The 15,648-nt window shown below is 40.1% G+C and overlaps 1 protein-coding gene across 1 annotated transcript in view; it reads right to left on the bottom strand.

The window, feature by feature from the left end:
- Positions 1–10,023, bottom strand: part of LOC132424820 (probable cation-transporting ATPase 13A4) — a 144,926-nt gene extending 134,903 nt beyond the window's left edge. The window contains exon 1 of the mRNA XM_060010933.1: positions 9,816–10,023. Coding sequence (XP_059866916.1) covers positions 9,816–9,878 — 63 coding nt within the window. The 5' untranslated portion in view covers positions 9,879–10,023. The remainder of the gene's footprint in view (positions 1–9,815) is intronic.
- Between the last annotated feature and the right edge of the window lie 5,625 nt (positions 10,024–15,648).

Genomic DNA, 15,648 nt, shown 5'->3' with positions numbered 1-15,648 from the left:
CCTATTATTTATTGACTATCAGATTGGAAATTCTGTTTGTCCGTTTGTATTTTTTTGTCTAGACCACCAAATCCCCATTTATTTCACTCCAGGTAATAGCATCCAATACCCCAATTTTCTTCTGTCAAACCACTCCCTTCACCACCCTCTGCTGATGTGCTTTATGCAGAGTTGACTCTGACCCCACCTCTAGGACCGGGCATGTGACTAAGACCATGGCATTCTCCTGTCCACACTAATAAATTTGAAAAGGGGAGATGGTCCAATCAGAGCCAGTGAGAAAAGATGAGTCTGTTTTGCTCATCTATTTTACTGAGACTATTGAAAGAAAGACAAATTGTTTCTTCCACTGGCTTAGTGTCTGGGGATATGTAATCCTGGAGTTATCAGAAGGCTGCATGTGAAGTTTGGGACTAAAACCAGTACCATATGACCAATTTGACACTGCTCAGTTACTTCCAAGTAGGAAATCCTCTCTGATGCAAGCAAAACTCCATTGGTGCTGGATGAAGAACGGAAGCAAAAATCCTCTACCACTTACCATCCTGAAACCAGGATTCTACAAAATCATGCTCAAGAAACTGTGATCGGAGGGGCAGGAAACTCCCATCTCAGACCACTGACAGATAGAAGACAGAGGTGGCTACCACGGAGAGGATGAACAGGAGTATTGACAAGGAACCACTCCCTGAAGTCCAAACACAAAAGGACTGGCTAGGATTACCTTCTCTGCCCCTACTAGAAGCCTAGTAACAAGCCAAGGAGGACACACTGGTGGAGGGACAAGAACATGAAGAGAGGCCACTTCTGTAATGCAGGCAGGCACGGATGGCTGAAAACTGAAGGGGAATCCGGGTGACCTGATTCCAGTACCTGTGCCCTTGTTCACTTTTATGCCCCAAAGATCAGAAAGCTATGACTTTTACAAAAGAGACCCAGAGGTTTTGCTTCTCACAAACTCAAAATGAGCCCTAAGTATAACATAGCTGCTAAACTAATACACACTGTGTTGGGCTTATTTTGTAGCTGTAGTAGTGGTGGTGGTAGTAGTGGTGATAGTCGTGGGTAATGATAGTAGTAGTAGAGATAGTGGTATTAGTAGGGGTGGTAGCAGTAATAGTAGCCAGGAAACTATTGGAGTTAGAGCAGGAGATTTGGAATCAACCTGCCAAGGTTCAAGATCTGTTTTTGCTGCTTCTTAGCTTTCAGATTTGGACAGATTATATAATTTCTCAGTACTTGTTTTTGTAAAATTCAGATTAACAACTCAATTGAGTCAGGAAAGAAGAGGAAAACTCTTGTAATATTTGCATAAAATCTTCAATCTATCTTATCAGAAATATATTAAGTAACTTCAGTGTTATGTGTGAGATATAGACATGAAATAAGATGCAGTACCCGCCCCTACCAACTCGCAATCTGTTGGGGGAGAAAGATAAACACATGACTCTACTACAGAACCCAGTGAAAATTGCTATAGTAGGCATTCAAATCCACTCTAGACAAGGAAGGGACCAAGTGTGACCCAGGGGCTCCCAGATGGCTTAAAGAAGGAATTCAGATTTGAGATGAGTTCTGATGGAGGGACAGGGCTCTGATGGCCAGATATTAGGGTGAAGATACCACCCTGACAGAGAAAGTATATAATATATTCTGGGAAGAGCAAGAAGACCACATTTTGGTGATAAAAGAAAATGGAAAGTAAAAAATTGTCTCTTGGAATTGACTAAAGGAACGACCTGCACAGGGTGACGTGGCCTCCAAGCTGAAAGATCCTTATCATGCTTGGTGATTCCAAGCTGAAGGAGAGAAAACTTGAAGGTAAATGTATGCCATAAAATTCAACCTTATTCTTTCATTAAAAGCAAGTAGAAGGAACCACTTATCTACCCAAACTGCATTCTTGGATGCTTTTGTTTTTGACCTGGCCTCAAAAATTGACCTTTCCTCACCTTTCTTTGTACTGATCCTGAGACTGGAGTACCAGAGATTCAAAATCCTGCAGCCATGGTTCCCCCAAGAAGATTCTGGAAATGCTAAGGTGATGACAGTCTCAGCCAGAGCCCTGTGTGTGCAACCACTACAATCAGAAAGTGTTCTGGCCTGAGGGACATAATATTTCTCTGGAAATCACCCAATACATTTGGGCCTCCTTCTGTTCTTTTTCTGAGGGGGCTTCTAGGGCATAACTGTGCTCATTGTACATAAAAGTAGCCTCAGGGTGAGGACGGATTTGAGGAGGCGATGTTCTGAGCTGCCTTCCAACTCTACCCAGCTGTGGTTTCAGGCAACTCACCAAGGTTTACATGATGGGCATCTAGAAATAGCTGTAGCCCATTTAGATAGATGGTCTCACTCTGGCTTGTCTTCAAGAGGCTTTGACATAGTCACAAAGTCTTGAAACTGGTGCCCAGGAATGAATTTCCTCTGGACATATCACCAAATCACCAATTCTTTTGAAGGCTAAGTTCCTGTGCTCTGTGTCTTCTGTGGGCCTGAGGGAGCTGTAGGGTTTAGCACTGGTTAATTATTTATGAATAGATTTACTCCTTATTCCTTTATTCATTGAGTAATTCATACAGCAACTGCCATCAATTTCCATCTCCCACTTAACGTAATGTCTCCAGATATGTTCGCCTTTCCATGACTAAAAAAATCTCACAGCACTTTGAAAAAATCAAGAGTATCACTTAAATTTCTTAAGATGTTTCACAGAGATTGTATCCACCTGTTTTAAAACTTTTTAAACCATATGTTGTATATGCACTGGAGAGTACACCAAGAAACCATCTGCATTGGTCTCTGGCTCAAACCAGTAAGGTATTATTATCTCCATCTTGTAAATGAGGTGAAATCAAAGAGAGGTGACCACGATCTACTTTAATAATGGCAGAGTCAACACCACAGTGCTGGTCTCCAGACTCTTAATGTTGTGTTTTTTTCGATTATGCCCTGCTGTTTTGCAACCATCAACAACTAAAGTAGTGCGTCCAAAATTAAGCAAAACCAAGAGGCAGTAAATTATCGTGTTTAAAGCACAAACTTAGACTATAGCCTTCCATTTACTTAGCCAGATGAACCTGTGCATGTCATTTAATCTCTCTGTGCCTCAGTTTCCTCATTTGTAGAAGAGAGATGCTCATCCCTCCTAGGGTTGTTGAGAGGGTTAAATAAGTTACTATATGTAAAGTTCTTAGTCCAGATCAACCACCATATGAGTATTTGCTGTGACTATTGCCATCCCCGCTCCCAACCTGTTCCTACTTTTCCCTATGGGATTAAGTGGTAGCATCATCCTCTCCCATCGGACAAAGTAGGAACCTTAAAGACTTCCTTAATAATTACTCATCCTGCTCACCCCTTCTCTCTTATACCACAGTCTACGGATCATGAAGTCTTTTTAATTCTAATTTTTAAATATCTCTTATATCCAGTCTCCACTCAGCATCCTGAATCTCTCACCTGGACTCTTTCAAACACTCCTTCCTTGTCTTGCCTCCTCCAACCAAACTTCCTCATCCCCTGATGTAACATCCTTTGGAAAGGCAAATCCTACCATATCATTCCCTGTTTCAAATTTTTCAGTAGCTTCCCCATTGCGTCCATCAGGTTGGCATTACATCTTTCTGACCAAGTCCAACTCAACAGTCAAAGATTCTAATTTAGTAGGCCTGGAATGGGGGCCTAGGAATCTATTTTATTGTACTCCCCAACTTGATTCTGGTATGGTTTTTTCATGGACCAATGCTTGGGAATCATTGGAAAAGGTAAAATGTGTACTCATTAGGATGTCTTACACAGTCCTTCAAAGGCTGGCCTTCACCTACCCCTCCAGGGAAATTAAATGTCATCTTCCCCCTTGGAGTGTTCTTTGACAGAGTTGCTACTTCTTCTGTGCTCCCACAGCTCTGTATGCATAAGTCCCACAATGATACCTATTTCAGCACACTTTCATTACATTTGCATCCCTGGTCCCCCCAATTGTAGGACAGCTTCATGAGCGTGTGGCTTGTGCAGTCACACAAGGCCCTGCTTTTGGAAGGATGCTCTGCTATAGTGATCTTGAAGTTCTTAATAATTCTTGAACCAGGGACACCTCAGTTTCATTTTGCACTGGACCCCACAAATTACATACTCGGTCCTGCCGACTCTACTGTGAAATCCTTGAAAACAGAAACTGTTTGCTATTCACTCGAAACCCTCTTTGGTTAGCACAGAGGACTCCTGGCACAGAGTAAGGGTTTGGTAAATATTTGTTGAGTTTATACGTGAACAGATGAAAAGGTAGAATAAGGTATCTCACAGAAAAATAGTGTAGCATGGCTAATTAACTCTGAAGAATAAGCTTTGTTTATGCCTGAGGGAGAGAGCAGTCAATTGATAAATTCATAAGATGACTGACAATCCCCAATAAATAACATAAAATTTCCTAGGTTTCTCTTTAAATTTCTCAAACTGTTGCAGGCTTTGAGCCTTGCTACCTCCTTGTTCTTCTCAGAATGCAAAATTGCAGGTTAATGGGGCTTGCAATTGTGCCATCGGATATGCCCTGAGTGTTTGTGCCAAGAACTGTGCTAAATTCTGGGGGGGAGCGGGAAAGGGGAGAAGGAGGCCATAGAAAGGTGAAACAAGCAGGGTCCCTCTTCTCAAGAAGCCATTAAATCGTACTTTTCAAGAGTTTCAATCAAAGATGAGTTGACTTCATGGGAGTTCTGCAGCAATGAATCAAGAATAAAGACCCTAGACTTGGCCAGTGGCCCAGCTTCCTGAACATTTCAACTGACAAAATGTCTCAGTCCGAACACAATTCCTCCACTATGAGATCTGTGGGTTCACTAGTTAACATTGGCAACCAACTCGGAGGTGCTCATGGAGCATAATAAATAAGTAGCTATTGAGGTGGGGGGAGGTGCTTTTGCTCCCTGGTGTTAGGGAAGAAAAGGCCAACATCAGCTATCAAAGTGAGCCAAATAATTTCAGGGGACAGATGCCCCTAGCTCACGCTGAAGGCGCAACAGGACTTCCCATGTGGCAAAGGCCACACACCACCCTGCTGCTATATTATGTGCCCGTGGCACTAACTTCTTGCTGTTCCCACAAATGACTTGGAAGTTCAAAAAGAGTTTCTCTTGCTTTTCCACATTCACTAGTTTTTAGTTACCCAGTCTACTGGTTGATATAACATCAGTGGTAGCATTCATATATTCTAGTAAAGAAAAAATGTTAAGAAACATATAGCGATGTGATCAATTTCAAATTAAGGAAATGAAAAATAATTCCGCCATAAAATATCATTTTCACATTCCAGATGAGCCAAAGTCAAAAATACTGATAATGCTCAACATGGGCAAGTATGGTAGAGAAATCAAGTATTCTCAAAAACAGGCTGCCAGTCAGAGTATATTTTTGTACAACCGCAATCTTAGGGAGGGCAATTTGGGCAATGTAGGGCAATGTATCAATCAAAATTTAAAACACACATCCTCTTTATTGCAGCAGTGCTTTTTCTAGGACTCTATCCTAAGGAAATGATCTGATAAATATTTTAAAACACATGCACAAAGTTGTCCATCACAGCCAAAAAAATTTAGAAATGACGTGAGTAACACGAGAGATTTGCTTAGTATAGCATAGTCCATCCAAACACAACTTAAATATTAAAATGGTTATGTGGAGCTGTAAATGTCAAAAGGAAAATATGTCCCTAATATATTTTAAGTGTAATGAAAAGCCAGCTTTAAAAAAGAGTATAAATGGAATGACTCCATTTTTTGTTTTAAAAAATTACGTATTTGTAAATAGGTGGTGCACATTCTTTTAAGAATAGATTGTGATTGATTGTCTTTTGTTTTGGCATGGTGCATAGTGCAAATAAATGGGTGATACCCAAACACAATATTCTTATTCTATTCAGACATGTATGGGGGTAAGAAGGGAAGTCTTGAAGAAATAATATGTGCTGTGGTGTGCTGGTAGGTATTTAACAGCAAGCCTTCAGGTGGGGCAGGTAGAAGTTCTCTGTAGCACTTACCGGTTTCTGTGGCGTAAATACTCCCAACATTATTCATTTCAAGCTACTAATGTGACATCACTGAATGCAGAGTTGGGAAGAGATGTACAGTAACATACCATTATGTAGTATTTCCATGATATGGATACAACAGATACAAATAATCATGAGTATAGATAATATTAAAATGCAGTAAAATATTAGAAGGTGATGTTTTGTATATGCATTTTTTATAAGTCTGGAAGGAGAGTCACCAATATAATAATATTGATCATGTCTGGGTGGAAAGTTCATGAATCATATTTACTTCATTCTTTAGACCTTTATATGTCATTTCAATATTTTTATAGTAAACATATGTTACCTTTATAATCAGAAAAAATTTTCAAGGTTTTTTTTTTTCTTTCTTATTTGCTAAAATCTAGGAAAGAAAGAAATCAGAGAACACAACTTTTAAAATAAGTCTGGCTGTAACAAAACACTTCCCCGAAAAGGAGTCTGATTTCATTAGAGTATAACTAAAGATAATGGTGAGTAAAATTTGAATCAATTAAATCATACCTTTATTCAGTTATGGTATAAGGAGACGAGCACTCAGTGTTTCTAAGGCCTTTCAAAATATAAATATGCAACAGCTGAATACAAAGGAATCTGAGCTCCCAGCCCATCTGACACTCTCCCTCTACAAATAAGGACACTGAGTCCTATGACTGGCAGGTGTTTTCCAAAGTAAGCACTACAAAGCAGGTTATAAAGTAACTCAGCTCCTCTCCATTTATAAATGGTCTCTATAGCTTGTGGATAAAAGTATATATTCCTCACTTATCATTATTTAATGAGAAGAGATGACCTCATGGGGGATGGGTGGGCAGGGTAGTATTCGTTCATTTGTAATTGCTGAAGCCCTCACTCCTATCTTTGCATAGACCTCAGCTTATGCTTCTCCAGAATTTTATACTTCTTCAGACAATGCCACATAGACTGTCTTAGTTGATCCTCATAAGAGCCCTGTGAGACAGGTAAAGTAAGGAGGACAACTCCCATTTTACAGCTACAAAAACTGAGGCTAGAGCAGGCAAGTGGCTAGCCTAAAGCTAGTGAGAGCCTGGTCTCTGGTCCCATTATGGTGCTGTCTGGGAGACAGTCTCCTCTTTGAGGCCTTTCAGAGGCAGTCATCTGGGTGAACCTTCTCAGACGGTCACTTTCTCCTCTTTCCTGCCTTGTCCTCCTAACAAGTTCTTTCTTCCATTGGCTCCTATCTCATTTTGCACTTAAGGATATTACTTTCAGGTCACCTAGAGTGTCTCTTTCGTTCCTGTTTTATTAGTTTTAGAGTGGAAGATAGTCCCAGGCATCATTAGGCACGGAAATATTCTGTTCTTTATTTGACATGAGGGCTAAACCCTAGAATGCTGTTTTCTCTTGAAACTTGCAGTCATTTCTATCATCGGAGGAATGACTTCTGCAAAGGTCCAAAGAGTGTATATTAGAAAGCAAGAAACTGTAAACACTTTGGTGTGACATATTTCTAGACAATCTTGATTTGCTAAAAGGGATTAACGTTGAGGCCAAACAAGATAGACTGACTCAGGAAATACAAATCATGTACAACAAGAGATCCTGGGAAATCTAAGTGGATGAGATGGATCTAAGCTTTGTTTTATCAGGGAGGAAGTGTGTTCTCCTATTAAGAGTGCTATATCCTCTGCAAAAGCTGAAGAAGGCAACAGGAGGCTATGTTCAGGTCTACCAACTTAACCTATGTGGGGTCTCGGCTCCTGGTCTTCATGGTTGATGTAACCTTAGATGAGCAAATTCTCAGTGTATCAGTTTTCTCCTCTTTCAGGTGGGAAGCATAGCACCTGCCTCACAGGGTGTAGTGAAAACCAAGTTAGCTAGTAGGCAAGAAACTATCGGTAAACTAAAAATTTCTAAATATACGTGGCATACATTTAAGATATCCTGCTAATTTTTGAAGGTTACTGCTCTGGGAGAAGGGAATGGAGTAACGAGTTTAAAAGGGACAAAGTGTCAGACACAGCAACAGGCAGGTGGCCAGGTTTCTCCAGGCAGAGCAGGATGGAGAGCTCAAGAGTGCATACTAATTGCTGCACCTCAACCGAGACTACCGGCCAGATGACTCATCTCCAGAAAACACAGCGTCCTTTCCTTGTCAAAGGCCCTCTCCTAACTGGGCTTTCAGCTGCATGCAATACTAAGCTGACACTCTGATGCATTGACTGGGTGACGCTATTATGAAGATGAATTATTAACCACTGCTTCACTAGGATACGTAGGCTAAAGCAGGGGTAGTAGTTTCCCTTGAACTAGGAAAGCCTTGACAGAAAGTAGATGATTCTTCATGACTCTTGAATGACAAATTGTGGAAGAGAAGAAATGAGTGTGGAGGAAAAGAGTAGGTGTGTTTCCATCTGAGGATTTGAGGGAGAATTTAAAAAACCAGTAGAGAGAAGGAGACTCTGCCTTCTGGTGAAGAATATTCAAGATGAGGATCAAATTTTCAACTTAATACAGAGAATTCTCTTAATTCTCTTCATATAGAGAAAACACTCTGGAGAAATAAGGATGATATCCAACGTGGGTCAGAAGGTCATTTCTGGTGACATCTGTGTAGGGCCTAAAGGCAACTGTCATTTGGTGGTCAAACCCAAAAGAAGTAAGGAGATGGTTAAGAAAGTCATGTAAACTTGGGTGACTTTGATTCCTTTATAATTTTTTCAGCTTTGATAGCAGAAGGCATCTACTCTTGAAGGTCCAAAAAAATATTGTTGCTATAGGAACAGGTAAGCAGATTAGACTTGAAAGACCAGTTCAGAAACAAAGAATTTAATAGCCAGGGCTAAAGCAACTAACCAAGAAAACATTTTAAGTAAATATCTTTTGGGTTTGTTATTTATATATTAATTCCAGGAAGATAAAAATGTTACTGTAGAATGAGAGCTTCACATTTTAATGTTTTAATTACACCATTACTGGCATAAAAGTCTACGCTTACACAATTAGCAGAACAGCCTTATTAACAGAAGTACACGTTCCTAACTCTCTCTTGATTATATTGTAATTGAGAAATACAGCTTTAATTTCAGCAAGAGCATAAGAATCATCTTTGATTTTTCCGACAGTTTCTCAGATGGGAACACATCTAAATTAAAAGAGACAGTGAACTCCAGAAATTTTCCTGAAACCAATCTGTATGTAGGGAGCTACAAGTAAAATTCTAGAAGTAAAGAGAAATGCATGTAGGCTGATAACTGTTAATATTGTATATGTTTTCCCTGTCCAACAGTCTTTGTGAACACAGATATGTGAGCAGAGAAGAAGGTCAGAACCCCAGCTCCCCTCCTACTTCGCTGTAGATTTGCTACTTCTTCCTATCAGGGAATACGCTGCTCCCAACATTAGGGATTTGCTGAAATTATTAGACGTTTTGAACAGAACTTGCTATACTGATAAGTCTCAAAAACATATCATGAAGGGGCATTGTACTTCTCTCCCTTTCAATTTTACTTCAAAACATTCTTGATAAAACGAATACAATATTTTCCATCCTAGCAAATTTCTGCTGTCAGAGGTTACATTTATGAGAAAGAAAGATTTCTTGAACATTACCTTTTCTCACATAATGCCAGAATCAAATCGCAGAGAAGAGTGTGTGTATGAGTGTGTGTATGTATGAGTGTGCGCGTGTGCGTGTGTATGAGTGTGTGTGTGTGTGTGTGTGCGTGTGAGTATTGGAGGCTGGGGAGTGGGAATGGAAAGAGGGGGAATGTGGCTAGAATCTTACCATCTCATTCTCTTCTCCTTCATTGAGCAAAGCTTGCTGGCCCTTCTCAAAGTGGTCCCCCATGGAAAAGTGATTCCACTCCTCCCTGACCTTCTGGAGCAGATGCGTCCAGGACGAACTGAACTTGCCCAGCCACCGCCGCTCACCAGCTGACTGAAAGACTTAATGATCCTCCAGGTTAAAACTCCCTCTGGAGCACACACCTTCTTTCAGCAAATGACAGTACTTACTTAGCAAACTGAACTCCTCCTACGAGCCACCCTCTGCTTGGAGGAATTTCTGCAGGCTCCTGGCTAACTGCATTCTCTCTGAGCAGCTGTCCCAAAGGAGGCTGCTGCTCCCATGCTGATCTTTTTGTGCCCAACATACAGGGAAAGAACTCATTGCCTGCACAGTGCCTGCCAGCAGAAGACATCTGACTGCAAATCCAGCAGGACAATGCAGAGTTGGCAGGACCTCTCCGAGGAGTGGGGAGCAGGCACAAGGACTCCCAGATTTATTCACAAGGAACTGGGGTGGGAAGGAGGCTAACAGAGCTGCAGAATTTATTTGATTAATGAAAGCCCTAATCCATCGGCTTTTAATAGGATCCTCATTCATTTTGCTTACCAAAGGTACAAATTGTGACTAATCCTCTTCAAAAGGTATTTGAAATCGCATTCCTCTGTGTGCAAAACACATTCCACTTAATGTGTATGTGGAATTGTTTACTTTTTTGAGAAACTTGCAGAAAAAAGACAAAAGTGTAACCAAGCTATTCTGTGTAGTCTCCTCTCACTAAATACTGGTGGTTAAACTCTTAAGGAGTCTAGACTCATTTTTTAATTTTTTCACACATTCATTCAAGTCACATTATTTGAGCACAGGGACTACATATATAAATCAAGTCATGTTTGCCACCCTCAGACTGATGTAGAGATTCAGATATGCAAACAAGTGTGATAAAATGCGGTTAGTTATTATGAGAGCTGGAACAGACGTCTAAGATAACTGTCAGAAGTCCCAGAATGGTGGAGGGGAACACACATCCATATCTGCTCTGGGAAAAAAAAAAAAAATCCAGCTGCTTATCTGCGCTGGCCTCGCCACGTGATCATTTAACCTGCAAGAACTGGCTCTTCTCATCCAGTAATTGGAGGAATTGAATGAGGGCTTGGGGAAATGTATCGTACAGCTCTGATCAAGGGCTGTTGTTATAATTAAACTAAGCATCCAATTTAACAGCAGTCAGTGGAGCACAGTTTCTAAGGGCATGTGCTCTGAATTTGGAGGGACTGGGTTCAGATTTGGACTTTCCTAGTTACGCCACCTGGGATAACAAGTTTCATAAGCTCTAGCAGCGTCCATCTGCTCACATGTAAAATAAAGATGATAATAGAACTTACCTCCTAAAACTGTTATATGAGGGATAGTGCCCGGGGAAACAGCATGTATTCAATAAAGGAGAGTTATACCTTCACTGTGTCCACTCCCTCTCCGTCAAGCTATGCACAAATGTTGGCAATGATATTCCCAACCTGATATGAAAAACCCTAACAAGACCAAGACTAAAGTGTGTGTGTGTGTGTGTGTGTGTGTGTGTAAAACATTGAGCAAATGGTAAAGTATAACTAAGATAAACATTAAAAAGTAACCTATTGTAGTATTAATTACTATATTATACATACATGCAGTTCTCTGAATTTCTAAAACTTATCAGCACACTTAACCACGTAAATAACCATTTTATCACAAGATCAAAATATGAGGAGTATGAGGTCTCTTTTTAGGGGGATGAAAATGTTCTGGAATTAGATAGTGGTTATGGCAGCCAAACTTTGTGAATATACTAAAACTCACTGAATTGTATACTTTTTAAAAGGGTAGATTTTATGAATGTGAATTATATCTCAATAAAAAATTATGTCTCAAAAAAAGTAACATTTTAGAGCTCTAACAAGAATCATTTAAATATTTAGCAGAGAAAATAGCAAAATAAGAAGATTTTAAACTTTATCTCAACTTATGGGGATTGAGGAATGTTCGTATGTGAAGTGGTAAAACTACACCAGTGCTAGTCGGCAAGTGAGAAAGAAGTGTTTCATTCTATTGTCTATAACTGGTAATTCCCGCATTGTTTCCTTCTGGCTGGGTTCCTGAATAAACTTGGCAATTCCTGCACCACTGTGGGGTTAAGATGAGTGTGTAATTTATTAAGAATCTCAGGGAAAACCGCACATGAACTCACCTCATTAAACAGATCTGGTTACGCCATAACAGTATTTAAGCCAAACTTGAATAGCAAAATCAGTCCCCAGGAACGTAAAAAATGTTTATGAAAACTAGGAACCAATAGAAAATCATTTCAACAGCATGGTCCAGGAGAATGAGGACTTTGGAACAGTGTTTCCTCACCTCTCTCCAAAAGTTCTAATGGTAAAATGTCCAAGTGCCTCTACAGCCACACGGCTTCTGGGCAGTCTCCTTCCCCGTTCAGCACTGTGAGTCCGCAAGCATGAGTGTACCCAGAAACAGAGCTAGATTCCACGGAAAAGGAAACATTTACAGAACATGTCCATATACCAGGCACTATTCTGAGCATTTTACACACACATTCACAATCCTTCCAATGGCTTCTGTAGTCAGTAGTATTATTATCCTCCCCACTTAGCAGACATGGAAACACCAGCACAGAAAATAATTAGTGAAGAGTGAGCATTTGGCCATGGCAATGCAGCTCTCCCAGTCCATGATCCTAGTTACTAGGCTAACACGGCTACTGTACGTTCATTTGGCACAATCAAAGTGCTCTGTGAGGGATGTTACATCTAGATGACCAGGAGAGCCTCTTTGTGAAGGGAGCATTTGAGAAGGGCCTTGAAAACAGACAGAGAAGACTTCAGTAGGTGGAGTGCTGGGGCCTACGCTGGAAGTGGGCCATAGGAAAGAGCATCTAAAGCAAGGGAGCCATCAGAAGGAGGAACACACGGGCTGGTCCAGAATAAGTCCATCACCTTTGCCGCAGCCAGGGTGTGTGTGAAGGAATAAGGGAGTGAGCTATGGCAGGAAATAGAGATCAAGATCATTACACGGAAGTCTTGAATTTGAGGCCTGAGTCTGGGCTTAATACAATAAGCGATGATGTCAGTGAAGACAAACTGATATAAATGTGCATCTTTTTACGGATCAGGATGTGCTTAAATATTATACAGATCATTGCACAAGCAAGTTCTAAAGTAACCCAGTCTTTCTAAACAATATTATGTGTATATAGACGGTTTCTTTGAACCCTCTCAGTTAAATCTTCTACTTCCCTTTAGAGCATTGTTTGAAAGTTAATTATTATTTATAAGTAAATGTTAATATTAAATAAATTTCAATAGACTTTTTTTTAGAGCACTTTTAGGTTCACACCAAAATTGAGCACAAGGTACAGAGATTTTCCATATACTCTTTAAAAACACACATCCTTCCTACCCCATTGGCATCCCCCGCCAGAATGCTATATTTGTTAACAATTGAACCTACATTGATTGACACGTCATTTTTACTCAAAGTCCACAGTTTACATTGGAGTTCACTGTTCGTGCTGTCCATTCTGTGGGTTTCAACCACTGTAGTATCGTATAGGGCAGTTTCACTGCCCTAAAAATTCTCTCTGCTCCCCCATCCATCCCTAACTCTCCCATGACCCATGGCAGTCACTGATTCTTTTACTGTCTCCATATATTGTTGGCTTTTAGAATGTCATGTAGTTGGAGTCATACAGTATGTTGCCTTTTCAGATTGACTTCTTTCGCTTAGTAATATGCACTTAAGTTTCTCCTTGTCTTTTCCTTGTTTGATAGCTCATTTCTTTTTAGAGTTGAATAATTCTCCATTGTCTAGATGCACCACAGTTTATTTATCCATTCACCTACTGAAAGACATCTTGGTTGCTTCCAAGTTTTGGGCACTATGAAAAAGGCTGCTATAAACATTCACGTGCAGGTTTTTGTGTGGACAAACGTTTAGGAACAACATTTAATAGTCAGGGCTAAAGCAATTAACCAAGAAAACAATTTAGGTAAATATCTTTCGGGTTTGTTATTTATAATCAACTCATTTGATTATGTCATCAGGAAATTGCAAATTAAAATAACAATGAGCAATCACTACACACGTATTAAAATGATCAAAATCTGGAACACTGACAACACCAAATACCAGCAAGGGTGTGGAGCAACAGGAATTCTCATTGCTGATAAGAATGCAAAATGGTACAGTCACTTTGAAAGACAGGTTGGGAATATTTCACAAGATTAAACCTCTTACTATATGATTCAGTGATCCTTGGAATTTACCCAAAGGAGTTGAAATTCCTTGGAATTTACCCAAAAGAGTTGAAAGTTTATTATTTCAATCAGTCTCTCTTTCCCTTAATTTTGCCTGTCCAAAATTTCTATTCTACCCTATGTGTGCCTCACAGGGTGTGATATGACATGGTGAGAGTAGCAGATGTGGCTTTGGTGTGGTCTAAATTCGAACCTTGACATTTTGCTGAGAGAGACCATTCATTCATTTATTTAACACTTATTTAATTAACTTCAGTGTGCCAAGACTTGTACTAGATGAAGAATGTAAATTAATAAAATATACCCTGGAAGAGCTAAGTCTATTAAGAAGCAAGACAAACACCAAAATATGAATTCCAAAACACGTGCTAATCACAAAGGAGTGGCAGAGGAAGTTCAGGTAGGAAGTTAGGCCAGGAAGACTCTATGGATGTGGGGAGTTCTATACCAGCCTAGATAAATGGAGATGGATAGAGGAAATGTCTCTAACAAAGAAGACTGAAAACAAAGGCCCAGGGGAGTACCTGCAAGTGAGCCCATCCTTGGGAATCTGAATAATATGCCTATATTGATAACTTAGAATTGAGAGGAATGCCCAAGAGGAAATGTTGCTTCAGCCACTCCCTCTCAAACACTCCATCTCAAATAAAAATGGTAAAGAAAAAAAAAGAAGAAAACTAAAAATTAGCTACCTCTTTTCTGATCTGGTATCTCAACTTGCTTTCATTTATCCCAGGAGCATCTCTGCTGCCCTGAGCACCTCTCAACCTCTTTGGGTGTATATAATAAGTGCTAAATGGAAATAATGGCATTCCTGGTTTCTGCTGGGACTGTGGGGATGCGGCTACTTCACATACCTAACCCATTTAGATAGTGTGAAGGTAAGTGGTGATAATGTTTCATCATATGTTAATTTCCACCTTTCATCTGAGAACTCCACAGCATATGACAAACACTATTCCTTGAAACATTTCTATGAAGTATGAAGATGAGTAGTATTATTGCCCCCACTTGAGAGCTGTAGGAACTGAGTCACAAAGGGGTCACAAAGACCTGTTCAAGGTCATGTGTCCTCAACATGGAGTGGAACCCGAAATGAGCACAATGTTTCTGCTTGTCATCATGGGCAATGAGCTGCCTCAAACTTCCTCTTCAGTCCTCCTTCCTCAAATCTGGCTATTTGCCAAGTGCTTGAGCTCTTTAGTTCCAGAGCTTTATCTAAACTCAAGGTTTTATTATTAATTATCCTAATCTACATTAATGCATAATCTGTGGATGACACCGGAGCAAGCAAAGGTGTGTTGTGTGGAAGAGGAATTACCTGCCTCAGGGTGGCGATGTGAAGTTTCATTGAATTAATTAACATGTGTGAAACATTTAGCAACCCCTAGATGAAAGGGTCTAATATAAAGATACAGGGCCTCCCCATTAATTACAGAAGAAAAGAGCAGGTTAACACTGTCTCTACTGCTCAGAAGCATTGCTCTCAACTATCCCTGCTTGGCACTGGGTTCTGACCT

The sequence above is a fragment of the Delphinus delphis genome, chromosome 4, assembly GCF_949987515.2.
Source record: "Delphinus delphis chromosome 4, mDelDel1.2, whole genome shotgun sequence".
Classification (NCBI taxonomy): Eukaryota; Metazoa; Chordata; class Mammalia; order Artiodactyla; family Delphinidae; genus Delphinus; species Delphinus delphis.
The sequence above is the reverse complement of the archived record's forward strand: the minus strand, read 5'-3'. Positions and strand labels throughout refer to the sequence as shown.